Genomic DNA, 16,819 nt, shown 5'->3' on the forward strand with positions numbered 1-16,819 from the left:
GAGGGGGAAGGTGGGCCTTGGATCCCTCCCTCTTGCCCATTTGGGGGCTCACTGGAGCTTGAAGACGTGCTTCTTTTTCTTGTAGTCACTAGCCACCTCGCTGGTGGCCTTGTGCAGGCTGAGCAGTGGCTCCCCGCCGTGTGTGCCCCCAGACGCCGGGCCCTTGGCGTCCTTGTAGAAGCCCAGCTCCCCCTTGCTGAGCACGCAGTACAGGCTCACCCACGACCTGGGGCGACGACACGGGGCTCAAGGCAGAGTTACAGCACTCTGCCTGGGAACTCTTCATGAATACCCTGAAAATGCCTGCCCCTTCCTTCCTCTGGGCCTTTGCTCTGCTTGGGTCCTATGTCCGGGGTCCTCTTCCTTATGGCTGTTTCTAGGCTGAGGGGAGAATCTAAGACTCTCAGTTCCAAGCCTGATGCTGGCCCCTGCTGGGGTTACCCTGCCACATCCCCTCCCACGCTGAATTTCCTGAAGGCAAGACTTAAGCTGTCTTCTCCATAAGCCTTTGCTCGGGCATGTTCCCTGGCACTCCTCCACCCACCATGGAATCCCCTGAAAGAATATATGGACTGGTCCACTGTCTGGAATGTGGAATTCCTATCTCCCCATTTGGCCAAAGCCTCAACGGAGGAGGAAGTCCCTCAAGAGTAAAATACACCAAAGGCGCCCCTTTATTAGCACCTTGGCCTCACCACAAGGAAGAAAGACTGCCTCAGGGCATAATCTCAACCTGTTCTGCCTCACTCTGTTGGTTGGCCAGCGCTTCCCTTTTTGACTCCACCTCTCCCTAGATTCTACCGTCCAACTGGACAATTAAGGGTTGGACTACCAAGAGTAAGCACATCACTATCTGGACCCCTAGATGTGCCCCCCACCTCAGACCTCAGAGCAGTGTCTCCGCCCCTTTTTCAGACCTCTCCGCCCACCCCAGCCACGATGCGCAACTTCGAGGGTGGACCCACCCCATTCCCTGGCTGGATGACCTCTCCAGGCTCCACCTCACAAGCCATTGGAACCCTGTAGGCCGGACCCCAAGTCCAACTTGCTATTAGCGCTACTTGACTCTTGAATTGATCGCTATGAGCTTGGATCTCAGCTTATCTGCGCCGGGAATACTTTCTTCGATTCCGGCTCCCACCTAGGCCCCACCCCCTCGCCCATCCGACACGCTAAGTTCACGTCCCGTTAGTAGGTTTGAGTTCTTGACATTAAGCCCCGCCCCTCTCCAGGCCCCGCCTACTCCCGCCACCCTCCGGATTCCCGGACGGTTAGTACCACCCCCCTCCTCAGCCCCGTCTATTCACTCATTGGACACTGAGCTTGGGACCCGCCTTCCAAAGCCCCGCCCACGCGCTCACCGGTTGGACGACTTGCGGTTAGCGTCGAGCTCGCGCTTGCGCAGCAGGAAGCCCTCGTGCTGCACTGTGTGAGTGGGCGGTGGCGGAGGCGCGGGGGCGGAGCCGCCCTGGGCCGGGGCGGAGCGCGAGCGCCGGCTTCCCCCGCCCTCACCACCCTCTCTGGGCCGCGGCCGCCGGCGCGGCTTGGGCCGGTCCCGCGCCCGCGGCCGGTCCGGCCGAGGTGTCCGCTCGGGCGGCTCAAGCCCGTTGGGCAGGCGGCCTGGGGGAAGCTCGCGAGGCTGAGGCAGCGACGGCTGTGTGAAGGGAGGGGGAAGAGGGGTGCTGTCCATGGGGGGGTGTTGGGGCCCTCTGTCTGGGGGACTCACGGGTCGGGGGTGGGGGGGTCCCATCTGTCTTGGAGGCGAGGACCGGAAGGAAGACCTCAGGGCTGGAGGCTTAACTCTTAGGGGCCCCATCGGTGTTGGGAGTGAGACTGTCAGGACTCCTGGGTTTGGAATCGCTCTCGATCTTGGGGAGGAAAGCCCTAGCCCTATGGAGGTGGGGGTGCAGGCAGGGTGTGTGCGCGCGGCTGTCTGTGAGGATATCTGAGACCCCACGACAGATGTGGGAAGTGTGTGTAGAGGGGGGTAGGAGTCTCCTTAGGCTGGCGGCCTCATCTTTCTAAAGGAGAAATTTTCAGACTGTGGGAGGCACCTGGGGGCCCTCTCTATCATCCCCTGAGAAACTGCAGGGTTCAGATCCGGGGGAAGGAGGGCTAGGCATTGGTGTTTCTGGGTCCTGATTCTTGCTCCGAGGAGGGGGTTCCCCCCATACCGCCAACCGGTCCTAAGGCTCAACTTACCCCAACAGGGAGCCCTGGGCCTGCTTCTTTCTCCTGCAGCTGCTCCACAATGTCAGCCAGGGTGGCCTTCCTGGGAGGAGGGAGGCGGAAAGACCCAATGGAACTGGGATGCCCTCTCCCAGGGACCAGCCTGGTTGGCTGGAGGAGCCTCCACCTCTTAGCCTGAGGTGCCAGGCCCCTGTCCACTCTGCCTTTCTCAGATGCTTGCCTTATACACCACGGGTACTTGGGACATGTCTGTTGAACGGAGGACAGAGCCTCCTCTTTGAGTTTTAACCAGAGGAAAATGCAAACTGGTGCCTTTAAGCCTTTGAACATTGTGTTGCCTTTTTTCTACTCATCCCCTGAGTTCCCAAGACCCCTGGACTTGCCCCATCCCTGCCCTGATCATTCTGGGTCATCACTATCCGGTGACAAGTCTGTTTCCCCCACCAGACTGCCATCTCCATGAAAGCAGGGCTGAGGCTGGTTTGGTCACTGCTCTCCCCAGCACAAACCACACGCTGATTGGGGACTCGGCAACTGTTCGTGATATATAAAATTAAAACGAAGAAGTCATTGTCTCCAAAATGTATTTGGCCAAAGGCCTCTTTCTGGAGATGCCGCCGATTGGATCTATCTGCTCCTCACACTCTGGCTCACACAGGGGTCTGAAAGGCCTGGGTTCCAGGCCTACTTGATCCAAACTGAGTGACTTGCCCTCTCTGAGCCACAGGGGCCCTATCCACAAAAAGGAGATGATGGTAACCCCCCACCCCCCATTTATCAGGCTGAAACTGTGATAAAGGGTCTTATGTCCTATTAGGGAGATTATGGTTCTACCACTAACCCAACAGAGAAACTAAGGTGCAAAGGCACAAAATCCCCACCCAGGCCACCTAGCTGTGGGACAATGGGCATCCCTCCTAACCTCTTTCAGCCTCAGCTTACCCCTCCACAAAACGGGTGCCAGGACAGTATCTTAAGCAGTCCTGAGCCCCGGAAGCCCTCCCCCACTGGGCCTGTGTGGCTCCAGGAGCCCTTCGAGCCCGCTTTCCCTCACTCCCCGGGCACACTGGGGCCTCACCCCTTGGCCAGCTCTCCTCGGGTGGGCATCTCCTGCTCGCTGGACTCCTGTCTCTCCAACCGCCGCTCACGCCGCTCGCGCCGCCGCTCCATCTGCTCGTAGCGGCCCAGGGTGAGGCTATGCGCTGTCTCGTGCTCGGCCGACTCCTGCCGCTCGGGCCGTCGCCTCCGCGCAGCCTCCTCGGATTGATCGGCGGACTCCTGCCGCTCTGGCCGCCGCCTCCTGGGCAGCTCCTCCGCGCGATCAGCTGATTCCTGGCGCTCCGGCCGCGGCCGCACCTGCTCCGCCACCGCCGCCACCGCGGCGAGGGCCCCGGGGGTCTCCACCACATTCTCCGGTGCGGCCGGCGGGGCCGGGGGCTCCACCCTCCCCGGGATCTCCGGCAGCCGGTCGATGCGCGGCTGGAGGCGCTCGGGCTTGAGCTCCTGGCGCACGTACCCCACCCGGGTCCGCACCTCCGCCGACAGTGTGTCCGAGGCCCGGCGAGCCAGGGGCTCCAAGCCCCTGTCGTACCCCCCTGGCCGCAGGAGGGGCGCTGCCTTGGCCGCCAGTTCCGTGGGGTCTCCAAAGAACTTGCGCCCCAGCAGGGGGGTGGGGGGCTGCTTGCTCTGTTCCGCCTTGAGTTTCTCTATCTGGGAAGGGAGGGGCCAGGGTCAGGTAGGGGGGCCTGGGGGGCTGGGGGTAGTCTGAACCCCGCCTCTGGGTTGTCGGCCTCCCCACGCCTCCCCACGCAGTTTAGCAGTTTCTATTATTGAAAAAGCAAGTTTGTGCAGGCCTGGGCCCATGCTTTTCCCTGCCGGGAACTTAATTCCTATTTTCCTTGGCAAACATTTAGTGTTAAGACTGGGCTAAATCATCACTTTCTCTAGCTGCCTTTCTGACCCCTGTAGCCTCCTTCCGGAATGTCCTCCCAACCCAGGACCTTAACACAATGGTCTCTCATTCTTCAAGTCTCAGATGGGCTCCGAACCCCCTAAGCCAGGACAAGTGCTTCTGGGCTCCCACAGCCCCTTGTGTTTCCCCCCCATCCCAGCCCTGGGCTGTCACTGTCAGGTGACAGGCTCTGTTCCCTCGTCCCCCACTGGATTGGGAGTCCCATCAGGATCTGTGTCTGTCTCACATAGAGGGATGGCTGGTGGGGGTGGGGGGGTGGCCCGGGCAGGGTGTGGGGTGCTGACCGTGGTCAGGCGCCGCAGGGAGCTGAACCTTTCTTCCCAGGCTGCGGCCGCTTTGCGGAAGGCCTCGTGTCGCCGGATAAGCTGCTCCACCTCATCCACGCTGCTGCCCAGCTCCCGGCTCTGCAGGAGCGGCTCTTGGGCTGTCAGCCAGGCGTCGGCCACCACCGCCTCCTGGGCAAATTGGTGCACTTCCAGCACTGAGGGGAGACATTGGGGGTCAGAGGGATGGGGGCGCCTGTGGGGCCTTCACGGGCACGGGCTGTTTTCTCTGACCCTCCACACCCTCTGGCTTCCTGTATCCCAGCCCTGACCACTCTGGGCTCTGCAAGAATGAGAGGGCTTGGGGGCCTCTCTGAGGGCACCAGCTTCTCCTCTAGGTGACTGGCAGCAGGGGTTCAATGGCAAGGCAGTCCTCTTGTCCACCCTCCCAGGCCTTCATGTTGCTGGGCACCCATGAGTGGTGTCCAAAACCTGCTGTGTCACCCTCTGGCCCTTTCCTTTTTTTTTTTTTTTTCCTCTGGCCCTTTCCAAATGTGCCGGAGCAGGTCCCTGTGCCCTTGAGCCCCATGTGTCTGGGCCCCCACTCACTCTGCTGCAGCCATTCCCAATGGCGGTCCCACTTGTCTGACACCTCTTCCTTCCTGGTTCCCAGCTTGTCCAGTTGTGCCTGGATCTGGGAGTGGCAGATGGGTAGGAAAGGCGTCAAGGATGACTCCCACCACAATGGGCCTGGATGGCGGAGGGGGAGCCCCTGCACCCCTTCCCACCTCATCAGCCATGGCACTCTTGTTGAGCAGCAGAGAGCGCCCCAGCTCCTGGCAGGCTGTCAGCTCTGGCCCCCGTGCCTCCAGCTCAGTCTTCAGGCCCTGGTGGTAGTTCATGAGCACCTCCACTGATGACACGTCCCTACAGTGTTCGGGGCAGGGGGCAGGAATCTGAGTCTCAGGTAGCCTCCCCCAGCCCCCATGACAGATACGACTCCTGAGGAGCCTAAATCGCTGAGCATGTTGGGGCACCCACCTTCTCAGACCAGGTTCTGAGAGGCCAAGGCTCTTCACTCAGTGATTCCAACTTTTTCCAAGGGGTTAGAATATCACACTTTGATGATTCTAACCTCAGATTTCAAGGTCCATTTTCTTCCTGATTTTTTCCAGCTATGCTTCTGAAGGCTCCACTAGTCAGCGATCTGAACATTCTAAGTCTGTGCTATCCAAACGGTAGGTAGCCACTAAACATGGGTAGGCCATGGAGCCCTAGAAATGCAGCCAGTCTGAACTGAGATGTGTTGAAGTGTAAAGTACACACCATATTTTGAGGAATGTAAAATATCTCAGTACTTTTATTTATTTTTTAATAATATTTTTAATTCTTTTTAAAGTAAACTCTATCCCCAGTGTGGGGCTTGAGCTCATGATCAAGAGTCACATGTTCTCCTGACTGAGCCAGCCCGGCCCCCCTCAATAATTCTTGTTAAAGTGATCATATTTGGGGTCTATGGGGTTACATAGAATGAATTACTAAGATTAATTTTCACTTGCTTCTTTGTATTTTTTTGATGTGATTACAAGAAGATCTTAAATTCTATATGTGGCTCACATTCATAGCTTGCATTATATAACCATTGGACTGTTCTCAGCTATCATAGGTCTGAAACAAATCCCAAATTTCTGAAGGTCCCAACAGTCAGCAAGTATAGCTTTATAAGACTTAATATGTCCAAACTTTTCTTTCTTTCTTTCTTTTTTTTTTGGTCCAAACTTATTTTTGAAGCTCCCACATTATAATGATGCCTACCTAAGACTTAGTGTATCTAGAATGATCTCTGATTCTCTATCTCCCAGAAGTGCCTCCCCTGAAGTTCTCCACCTCAGTAAATTCACCCATCATTCATCCATAACTCCTCTTTTTTTTTTTTTTTTTCTCTCAGCCCCTGAAGCTAATGCAGTTACACTGGACATTTATAATTTTAAAACATACCCTGTGAAATGAGTGAAGCCTGAGACTGGGTTTTAAGAGAACTCAGCGAGAGGTGGGGAAGTGTACAGATGAAACAGGATGGGCCAAATGTTGATGGGTGTCCACCCTCCACATGTGGGGTCCCTATACTGGTATTGCTACCTCTGTGTATATCTGAATTTTTTCATAATAAAAAGATGTTAACTCCTAAAACGAATCACTTCTCCCCATCTGTACAACCTCCACACTGGACCAAGCCACCCCCACCTCTCATCTGCATTATAGCAGCAGCCTCCTGGCTGGTCCACCTGTTTCTACCTTGCCCTCCATACTCTTTCCCGCAACATCTGGGGTGATCTTCCGCCTCTCACCCACATCACTCACTCCATCCAGACATAATGATTGTCTACCTCTGCCTCTGACACACATAACCACAACCTACCGCGGGGTCTTTGCACTTGTTGATCCCTCCACCTGGAAAACCCTGCCCCGCAGTCTTTACCCACCTCACCATCACTTCACCTAGGTCTTCACACAAACATCCCATCCTCGGAGAGGCCTTGCCAGCCAACCCCTCACCCCCTTCCCTTACTCTATTTGTCTTCAGAGCACTTACTGCTATCTGAAATAATAGTAGATGCTTTTCAATTTATGTGTTGCCTGTCTCCACCCTCAGAATGTAAGCTGCATCAGGGCAGCAGCTTGCCCTTGCTCACCATCCAGCGCCTGGTAAGCAGTTGATAAATATTTGCTGGGCAAATGAACATAGGCAAGGCCTCACAGTCGTAGAAATAATGCTGTGTGTCCACCACACTCGAAATCCCTGTCTTCCGGACACACCATTGGACTGTCTCCCAGCCTCGTTGGCAGACAGGTTGGGACTACTGGGCGGAGGTTTAGTCCCTGAAAGTTCCCATGTGATTTTTTCCTCCTCTGCAGCTGAATGTAACTCCCAGGGCTGAGAGATGGAAAGACCGTGGGTCCCAATCACCAAGACATAGGCTTCGGCTGGACCCCCACATCAGCAATAAATCAGTGCCCGCTACCCTCTGGGTTGAGCCGCTAATACAGTGCCACACATCGCTGTCCCTATCCCGGCTGTGGCCTATCCCATGCTGTGACCCTCCCACAACTGGGAAGGCCCAAAGGCAGGAGGATGCCCTGTGCTCTGAGTCGCCAAGGCCAGGCCTGACAAGGGGTCATAATACACATGAAGGTTTTAGTACAGTGCCTGCCACCCAGGTGTTGGCTGTTGTGATTTCCTATGGGAAGGGGACTCTGATGGGTTGGGGGTGGGCGCCCAGAAGCAGGTAGGAAGCCCGAGGTGGGATGAGGGGCACCTGGGCTTGTCAGCGGCCCCAATCTGGCTGGCGATGCCATCCATCCAGGAGAGCAGGTCCCGGGCCTGGCTGTGGAATCGCAGGGCGTCGGCCGTGGAGCTGACGTGCAGGCGGGCGTCCTCACAGGCGGCCAGCAGCTCTTTCCAGCCCTGTAGTACTTCCTGCTCCCGGCTGGCGATGGCCTCTGCGTGCTCACCCGCGTACACCGTCCGCAGCTGGGCCGCCCCTTCCTGTAGCTGCCGTACCTGAGGGGCATGCTAGCTCCAGCACCGGCCCTCCATGAGGTCCCAGCCCTGCCCTCCTGCCCCCACGTGCTGGCTGGGTGCCAGGACCCTGCACCCTTGCAACCCCACAGCGGGGTCTCCCTCTTACCCGCCACCTGATTTCTGGTTGACATGCCCACTTTCTGCCTGACTTCTAACAGTCATCTCTATGGTTCATATGACGATGACTGTTCAGTTTCTACCTTCCACTGGACTGGTAGCCCAATTTCTCCAGTTGGCCATGCGAGCTCTATTAGGCCCACAGCTTTGTTTCCATCTGATTTCTCAGATCTGCCTCCCAATTCCTGTGAGCTCCACAGCCTGATTTCTGTTAGCTCTGTTGCCATGTCCATGAAATCCACCCCCATCGAATGTCTTTTCAGGAAAATCATACGATTTCCATCAGAGACCTGCTATCTAATTTCCATCTGCCCCGCAGCCAGATTTCTCAGAACCCTCTGAAATTTCTCTTAGGCTCTCCATCTGGATTTGGGTAAGATTCCCTTCACAGCCTCTAGGAGACCCCCTGCCCAGTCTCCACTGGAAACCTCGTCTCATCTCTTTTAGACACACTCTACCAGCGTTCTCAGGCACCGTCTGACTTCCAGGCACCATGCAGTCAGTGGGTTTTTACCTGCCCCCCTCATCTCCCTTCTCTCTGTTCTCTGGTCTGTTTTCACCTGTTCCACTGTCAAATCTCCGCCTGCTCTATAGCCTGAGTTTTGCCTGCCCTGCTGCCCAACGCCCCTTGGCCACACTGCAGACCCTCCCACCTCCCCTCTTGGCCGCCGGCACCCCACCTGGGACACGAGGAGCTGCAGGTCATGCTCAAAGGCGCGCAGGGTCCGCTGCATGGAGCTGGCGCTGGGTCTCGGCTCAGGCGGGGCGGTCAGGCGGGGCAGTCGCCTCCGCTTCTCCTCGATCTGTCCCTGAAGCTCTCGGGCATCGCTGAAGAACTTATGCAGCTCCCGGGAGGCAGCCAGCAGCTGGGCCCGAGTGCCCATAAGCTCCAGCAGCTCGGCCCAGGCCTCGTTCAGGCCGTCCTTCCACTCGGCCATGGTGGCCGCCGCCGTGTGGCCGCACTCAATCAGCTCATCCACCATCTGGTTCACGGCCGCCAGCCGCTCCCGCCCTGCAGTGCCCGTCTCATTGGCGAACTCTGAGAATTTCTCCTGCAACACCTGCCCCCGGGGAACACGGCTTGAGCAAAGGTCCTGCACACACGAGCCCCGCCACCCCGGCCCACCATCTTGTAGCAGGTAAGAGTAATAATCGTAACGATGATGATGATGATGACAGTCATGCTAAGAAAAGTAGTATCTCACACTTATGGAGCACTTTCTCTGTAGCAATAACAGTAACAACAACAAGAAAAATAATCAGGTGACAGTAACTACCACTTCCTATGTTAGGCGCTGTGTGCGCGGAGTATTATCCTAAGTGCTTTACGCTATGGCAATTCTTTGGGCGCACAAAGAGTCAGGAGGTGGGGGCTATTTATTATCCTCATCTGACAGCTGGGGAAATTGAGGACCAGAGAACCCTAGTAGCATACACAGGAGCCACGGGTATTGATGTTATTACTAATGATGCTCACCGTGACGTGCTCAAAGTCCTGGCCAAGCTCAGGCGAGCCAGCCACCACCTCCTTCTCCGCAATCCAGTGCTCGAGCTCGTCCACCTGGCGGCTGAGCTGGTACAGCCAGTACTGCTGCTCCAGGCCCACCCTGCGCTCCTCACCCAGCTCCTTGAGGGCCACGTACAGGCGGTCCACCTGCGATTGCCGACGGCTGATCTGCTCGCTGATGGAAGACAGGGAGGGGGCAGGGATGGAGACTTCCAGGACAGAGCTGTGACCCCCTGCCATCCTCTCTCAGGGCAAGGCTGTGTTTCCTCTGAACCTTCAGCCAGGGTAGCATCTACTCAGACTCCTTCGTGGGGAGCCTCTCTTCCACAAGGCTTGGATTCAGTGAATCCAGTACTTGCATCCTAGCACTCAGTGAAAGCTTTGCTTCCCTAAGCTTCACAAGCTCACTGCTCCCACTTCCCTCAGCCTCTCCGTGGTCCCAGTGCTTAACTCTCCAGGGACCTGAGTGGGGCTCCTAACTCCCTACTTGAATCCCTGGCCAACCCATCTCACCTCCAGCTCTGGAGGACAGAGGTCTAGCCCTGTGCCCCCTCTCAGGTCTCACCCCTAGTCCAGGCCTCCCAGATGTGACCCCTACTTCTGGCCTCAGGGAGGCCCCACGCCTGGCCACCCAGGAGGTCTGGGGCTATCCCCAGTCACGGCACTCCAAGCTTTTCTGTCCTTCCAGAAGCTGCCCAGACACTGGGTGGGAAGAGGACCCTTCCTTGTCCTGAGCTCTTCCTTCTTTCCTGAGCCTGAGACATCACCTCTCACCCCTACACTCAAATCCCAGTACCCCTGGATCACCCTCTTAACCATCCCTGGGGCATTGCCCGGCCACTTGGGGCTCCAACCACATGCTGAAATCCGAGGGCTCCAGCTCAGTGACGGCCCCTCCCACCCTAAAGTCCAAGTGGAGCCCTATCGCAATTTCCAAGAGCGAAGTTTCAGATCCTTCTGAATCATTCCTTAAGAACGGGCCCCGCCCACCTGTCGGGGTGCCCCATCTCCAGCAGCGCCCGGCACTGGCGCGACAGCTGCGCGATGCTTTCCTCGTAGTTCTCCACGCCCTGCTCCAGCTGCAGGTGCTTCTTGAGCAGCTGCAGGGTGCTCTGTTCGTCCTGGGGGCACACGGCGCCCGCGATGAGGCTGCAGCGGCCGGCCCCGGGCTCCAGCGCCCCCAGGCCCCCCGCACCCCCAGCCCGGGCGCACCTTGCCCTTATCCTCACTCATCATGAGCAGCTCCTGCTCGCCCAGCCACGCCTCCACCTCGGCCACATCGAAGTAGTACTGCTCCACCTGGAAGGCGGCGTCCAGCACCTGCTGCCGCCGCTCGGCCGCCTCCCGCAGCCCGGACCAGGCGCCCTGCAGCTGCTCCTGGCCTCGGCGCACGGCCTCCGCCTCGGGGCTGCGCAGCGACGCCAGCGCGCCCGCGCGCTCCAGCACCTCCTCCAGCCGCGGCCCGTGCGCCTGGATCTCCCGCCGCAGGCCCTGGGGGCAGAGGTGGGGGCGTGGGTGGAGAGGGGCCTTCCCAGGCCCGGCACTGCCCGCACCCCGGGAGACTGGCACGGCCCCACGGAGGGAATCAGAAACCCCCACAGAGCGCCCCCCCTTGCGCCAGGCACCCCCAGGCAGTTTACTGTTCCTCGCTCACTCAAACCCCCATGCTGCAGGTGGGAAAACAGGACTGAGAGGCGCAGTTCATCGCCTGAGAGCAAGCAGCTAGTAAGGGGGCAACAGGATTTGAACACAGGACGCAGGCTCCAGACACTGCTCTTAACCAAGACCCTGGTGGTGTAAAATACCCACTCATGGCCGAATCGGGCTGAGAATCAGGCTGCTGGGGACAGTGGGTGTGTAATTCACGTGCAATGAGGCGTGCAAATCTGGGTAGAGTTCAACACGTATTTACACGTGGGTACACGCATACCCAGGTCAGAATATGGGACACTTCTATCAGCCCAGAAGGTTCCTTCAATCAGCTCTGTACTTGGCGCACACCTTACTTAGCTTCTCCTGTGCCTCAGTTTCCTTGACTTGCAAACGGAGGTGATAATAGGCAACCCTGAGCTCCTGCCACCTGCCAGGCACTTTGCTATGCAGGGGCCTTGCGTGATGCCGCCACTCATCTAGTCCTCAGTGCAGCTCCAGTTCTCTAGGAAACTGAGGCACAGAGAGGTTAAGGAACTTGCCAACTTCCCATGGCTGGTGGTGGCGTGCTTAATGTCCACCTCAGGGGGTTGCTGTACCCTGGAGCACTCAGAACTGTGCCTGGCACACAGTAGGTGCTCAATCAATACTAGATGCTGTTACTCCTCTGCCGGCCCTGGAGCATCCAGCACTCCTGCACATGCACAGGGGAGCTCCCCCTGCCTTAAGCATGAAGTGGACTTGGTTCTTTCCTTCAACTGTAAAAGGGATGGACCAGTTCTTCTTGTCCCCAAACAGTCAACAGCCAAGAGTGTTTTTTTGGGCTCCTGTGTGGCTCAGTCAGTTAAGCATCTGCCTTCCTACTTGGGCTCCCAACTCAGCAGGGAGTCTGTTTCTCCCTCTCCCTCTGGCCCCCCCATCGCCATGCACAGGTGCACAGGCTCTCAAAAAAAAAATCTTAAAAAACAAAAAACAAAACAAACAAAAAACACCAGCCAAGAGTGTTTTCATCAAAATAGAAAAACGAAAACAAAACCCTCCAGCCTCTTAAAGAAACCTAGCTGGGGCTGGATGGTCACAAATCTTTTGAGAATAATTTGTAAAGCCACCTCCCCATCTTTCAGGGCCCATTCTCCCAATTCCTGTTTTTTGGTAAAGGGGAATAATGAGAATACCTATCTGATAGGGTTGTGGGGATTAAATTGTTTTTTAAACCCACGTATAACACCCTAGGACTGTACTTAGTATACAGCAAGTCTTTAATCAATGTGTAATTAGTAGTGGTAGTATTTCTCATGTGTCTTACACTGGGTTTTGGTGAATGAGTTGCTTTGACCAAAAAGTTCCTCTGCTAAGTGATTTGAAAACCACTGCTCTAGACCAATGCTCTACTTATTTAGATGTAGAACTGAGGCCCAGGGAGATGAACAGAGATCCAGAGATCTTAGAGGCTCAAAAGCTCCCCCCACAATGAGTGAAGTAGACACCAGCCGGAGTCAGAGCTCTCTCGCTGATCATCTCTATCCTTTCTCCCTGTGGGTGGTTTGGGTTCTTTCTTCTTGTTGCTTTTATTTCTCCTTGTCCAATAGCCATTCTCCTACTGTTACTCATGGGACCCTGACTTTCCTCTGGGGAACCCTCAGTGTCTCCATCTCAGCCCAGGTAATTAAGTTAGACTGACTCTACCTGCAGATTCCAAGAGTGGGCCTGAGTCCAGACCGGGCCGACACAGCAGTCTAAATCCCTGGCCACCACGATCAGTTCAGAAATGGGCATGTGACTCAAGCTGAGCCAATAAGAGTTATCCCTGGGACTATTGCTGAAATTATTGAGAGAAATCCTTTTCACTCCCACTGATGGGATGTACACTGGAATCTATTGAAGGTCTTTTACCATCAAGAAAGGATAATTGGCCTGACAACAAAGCTAACACAGAAACACACACACACACACACACACACACACACAGGGGAGTTGAGAGATTCATGACATCATGGAAGTACCTGAATGCATCTATACCTGCTGTCCACAGTCTTCTCAATGACAAGAGCAAACAGATTCCCCTCCCCCTCCTTTGTTTTTGGCTTTAACCACTTTGAGCTGTTTCTTTCATTTGTATCCCAATGTATCCTAACCCAGACCCTCACCCTGGCTCTGCTCACCTGGTTCTTTTTGATGTACTGCTGGACAGCCTGCAAACCATTGCCTCGCTCCGTCTGCATGGCCAATGGCAGTCGCTCCTGGACCCATGCCTGGAGATGATACAGGGAGAAAGTCAAGGGGAGAATACACCCAAGGACCCCTGCATCCCAATTAAACTGTAAGCCACCTGCACAGCATCTAAGGCCCTTCCTCATTAAAGAGCCTGGTCACTGCTTTGGCCTCCTCTCTCTCGACATGCTCTGTTTTACTCTGCACTCAAGCCAGGTTCATGCTCACTTACCTCTGTCCTTTGCACAGACAGGTCTTGCATCCTGCAATTCCCTTACCGCTCTGGCTCACGGAGACTCTCCCTTCATGTCTCAACTCAGGCATCCCCTCCTCTAGGAAACACTCCCTGACTTTGGACCTTGGCCAGTTGCCTCCTCTGGGCTCCCACAGCTTCCTAAACTCCCTCATAAGAGCCCTAACCACCCTGAGTTGTCATTGTCTGGAGATAAGTCTGTTTTCTCCCTAGGACTCTTGAGCCCTCTATGGGGGAAATGGGGTCTGCTGGGTCCCCCCTGTGACCCCTGCATCATTCAAGTACAGAGCTGGGCCCCTAATGATCAAGTGTATGAGCAAATTAATGAGCGGAAGAATGAATGAGCAAGTCAGGAAGCCAGGAACTGAATGAGAAAAAGGAATGAATGAGGGGTGAGTGAATAAATGAATAGCAATAAATCAGTGGAGGAAAGAATAAAAGATGAGTCAATGAATAACTAAATGACTTCATGAATAAATCAACGAATGAATGCAAATGAGTAAACGCGGAAAGGTGAATGAATGAATGAATGAATGAATGAAGAAGTGAAGGCGTGAATGGGTGACTAGTCCGGCAGCGGGTCAGTGGGAGGTCTCCCAGCCAGCGCCGCCCGTGAACTCGCCAAGGCCCCCCGGCCCCGCCCCCACTCGTGGCCTCCACGCCCCCGCCGGCCGCGGGCTCCCCTGCGGGGTCCGGTCCCGCCGCCGCCGCCCGCAACCATCCCTCCCCAGCCCATCCCGCGGCCCCGCCCCAGTCCCCGCGCAGGTCCTCACCAGCTCGTCGTCGAGGTCGTGCGCCACCTGGTGCAGCTCCTTAGAGGCGAGCAGCAGGCGGCGGCGCTCCTGCAACGGCTCGAGCAGGCGCACCAGGCGCTCGCCCACCGCGTTCTGCCGCTCGCCCACCAGCTCCTTGCTGGCCGGCTCCAGCGGCAGCGCGGCGGTCTGCGCCTGCAACTCTCCCACCTCGCGGTACCACTCCTCCACCTGCGACTCCATCGACTGTGGGGACAGGGGCAGCGCGGAGTCAACGGGCTCCACCCTCCCTCCCAATGCTGCTGTGGCTCTCCAGTACCTTTAGGGTGACCGCCAAGACGCCCCCATTTCACTCGGCCCCTGCTCAATCCCGCCGTTAGCGCTGTGCTCCTCTCTTGATAACTGCCACACACTAACCTAGTTCTTGCCTCCAGGCCTTTGCCTCTGTTATTCCCTCTACCGGGCATGCTCTTCCAAGTCAGTTAGATTTCAGCTCAAACGTTACCTTCTCAAAGAGACTTACCTGCCCCCCTGGGGTAAAGGCCATTAATTCATTAATTCTCAGGACCACCCTTCAAATTTGGTGATATCCTCTTTTTACAGAGGTGGAAGCTGAGGCCCAGAGAAGTTAGGTAATTTGTCCAAAGAGCCAACTTTCCCAAATGTCATAAATATAAAGTGATAGTGATTTAAATGGTTGGTATGCTATAGGGATAGACAGAAAGTGCAAAAGCAGACCCAAACACCCTGGAGAATTCATACATTTTATAGATGCCATTTCAAATCCCCAAGGAAAGGATGGATTATTCAATGAGTGGTCACGGGCCAACTGGCTAACCAATTTAGCTGGATCCCTTCCTTGCTCTTTATGCTGAAAACAATTCCAGATGGATTAAAGACTTAAATGGAATAAGTAAATCCATAAGGCGCAGAAGAAAACCTGGGCAAATGCTTTTATAATCTTAGGATGGAGAAAATCTTTCCAAGAAAAAAAAAGGCAAAGAAAAAATCATAAAGGGAAAGATTTATAAATTTGGCCACATAAAATACTTTTGCAGCAACCCACATTTCTAGATGTAGTTAGAAGGCAAATGGCAACCTGAAAAAAAAATTTAACATAACACGTAATAGAACAAGGAACTAGTTTCTTTGACAAAGAATTCCCTTTATCCTGCTTCCTTCGTATCCACTTAGCACCATCAGACAATTCTGTCTTTACTTGTGGCTTTTTTATTGGCCTCCTTCTTCTAGAATGGGAGCTTCATGAGGGAAGGGTTTATGTCAATTGACTTCTGTATTTCTGAGCGCCTAGAACAGTCTCTGGCATGTAACAGGTCTTCAGTTGCGATTTGTTCAATGCACAAATGAATGTCACTGGCAAAGAAAAAGACTGCTCCAATTCGAATAGGCACCACTCCCAGTGAATAGGCAACACAGAGAAGTAGAAATAAGCACACAGGGGCATCTGGGTGGCCCAGCTCAGGTCATGATCCCAGGGTCCTGGCATGGGGCTCCCTGCTCAGTGGGGAACCTGCTTCTCCCTCTCTCCCCCATTCCCCACTCGTGTTTTCTCTACCTCTCTCAAATGAATAAATAAAACCTTAAAAAAAAAGAAGAAATAAAAATAAGCACATGGAAGAGATGCCTAGTCTCACTAATCAGCAGGAAAATGCAAACTAAAACAAGGTACCCTCTCCTATTCGCCAGATTGGCAGACATGTAAAAGATGGATAATATCTACTATTGGCAAAGATGCAGGGAGATGGGCATGTTCAGCCACTGTCGGCCGGTGGTGGTGTAAATTAGTGGAGCCTTTTTGGAAGGCAACTTGGCAGATCCTATCAAAATGCAAAAATATTTATATGCTTTGACCCAGCGCTTGCACTTCCACTTCTAGGAATACAACTAAAGAAATACTGGCACATGTGCACAAAGATGTTTGCCCAAGGATGTTCACTGTAGCTGAGATGTGTGTCCAAGGATCACACTGTTGCAGAGTTTATAATGGCAAAAAATTGGAAACAAACATGATGCCCAACAAGAGTGAAACGGTTAAACAAATCCACATCAGTATGGAATAATGACCAAGAGTTGCTGTTAAGAGAAAAAAGCAACTTAGAACACACATTTGAATATATTTGTCATGGGTTGCCCATTCATAAAAATTCTCGGGGATAAACAAGAAATTAATCACAGATGGTACCTATCAGGGGGGATGAGACTGGGGTGAAGGAGAGACTTGTCACATAGGATTTTTTTATATAGCTTTTGATGTCTGAACCATAAAGTGTAATTTGTAAAAATTTTGAATTAAAATCTTA

The 16,819-nt window shown here is 54.6% G+C and overlaps 1 protein-coding gene across 3 annotated transcripts in view; it reads right to left on the reverse strand.

Annotated features, from left to right (window-relative positions):
* SPTBN4 (spectrin beta, non-erythrocytic 4) overlaps positions 1 to 16,819 on the reverse strand; it is a 76,425-nt gene that overhangs the window by 2,358 nt on the left and 57,248 nt on the right. For 2 of the 3 annotated variants that reach the window (XM_038528850.1, XM_038528849.1), the window contains 14 exons: positions 14,520 to 14,744; positions 13,445 to 13,534; positions 10,845 to 11,123; positions 10,623 to 10,753; positions 9,603 to 9,807; positions 8,806 to 9,186; positions 7,743 to 7,987; positions 5,214 to 5,352; positions 5,035 to 5,119; positions 4,447 to 4,643; positions 3,269 to 3,900; positions 2,203 to 2,272; positions 1,362 to 1,654; positions 53 to 226 (listed from right to left, as the gene is read on the reverse strand). In XM_038528850.1, the coding sequence (XP_038384778.1) occupies positions 53 to 226; positions 1,362 to 1,654; positions 2,203 to 2,272; positions 3,269 to 3,900; positions 4,447 to 4,643; positions 5,035 to 5,119; positions 5,214 to 5,352; positions 7,743 to 7,987; positions 8,806 to 9,186; positions 9,603 to 9,807; positions 10,623 to 10,753; positions 10,845 to 11,123; positions 13,445 to 13,534; positions 14,520 to 14,744 (3,146 nt within the window). Of the gene's footprint in view, positions 1 to 52; positions 382 to 1,361; positions 1,655 to 2,202; positions 2,273 to 3,268; positions 3,901 to 4,446; positions 4,644 to 5,034; positions 5,120 to 5,213; positions 5,353 to 7,742; positions 7,988 to 8,805; positions 9,187 to 9,602; positions 9,808 to 10,622; positions 10,754 to 10,844; positions 11,124 to 13,444; positions 13,535 to 14,519; positions 14,745 to 16,819 lie in introns of those variants that run through there. The other variant, XM_038528851.1, reaches the window with a different exon arrangement.

The sequence above is a fragment of the Canis lupus genome, chromosome 1, assembly GCF_011100685.1.
Source record: "Canis lupus familiaris isolate Mischka breed German Shepherd chromosome 1, alternate assembly UU_Cfam_GSD_1.0, whole genome shotgun sequence".
In the NCBI taxonomy this organism is placed as follows: Eukaryota; Metazoa; Chordata; class Mammalia; order Carnivora; family Canidae; genus Canis; species Canis lupus.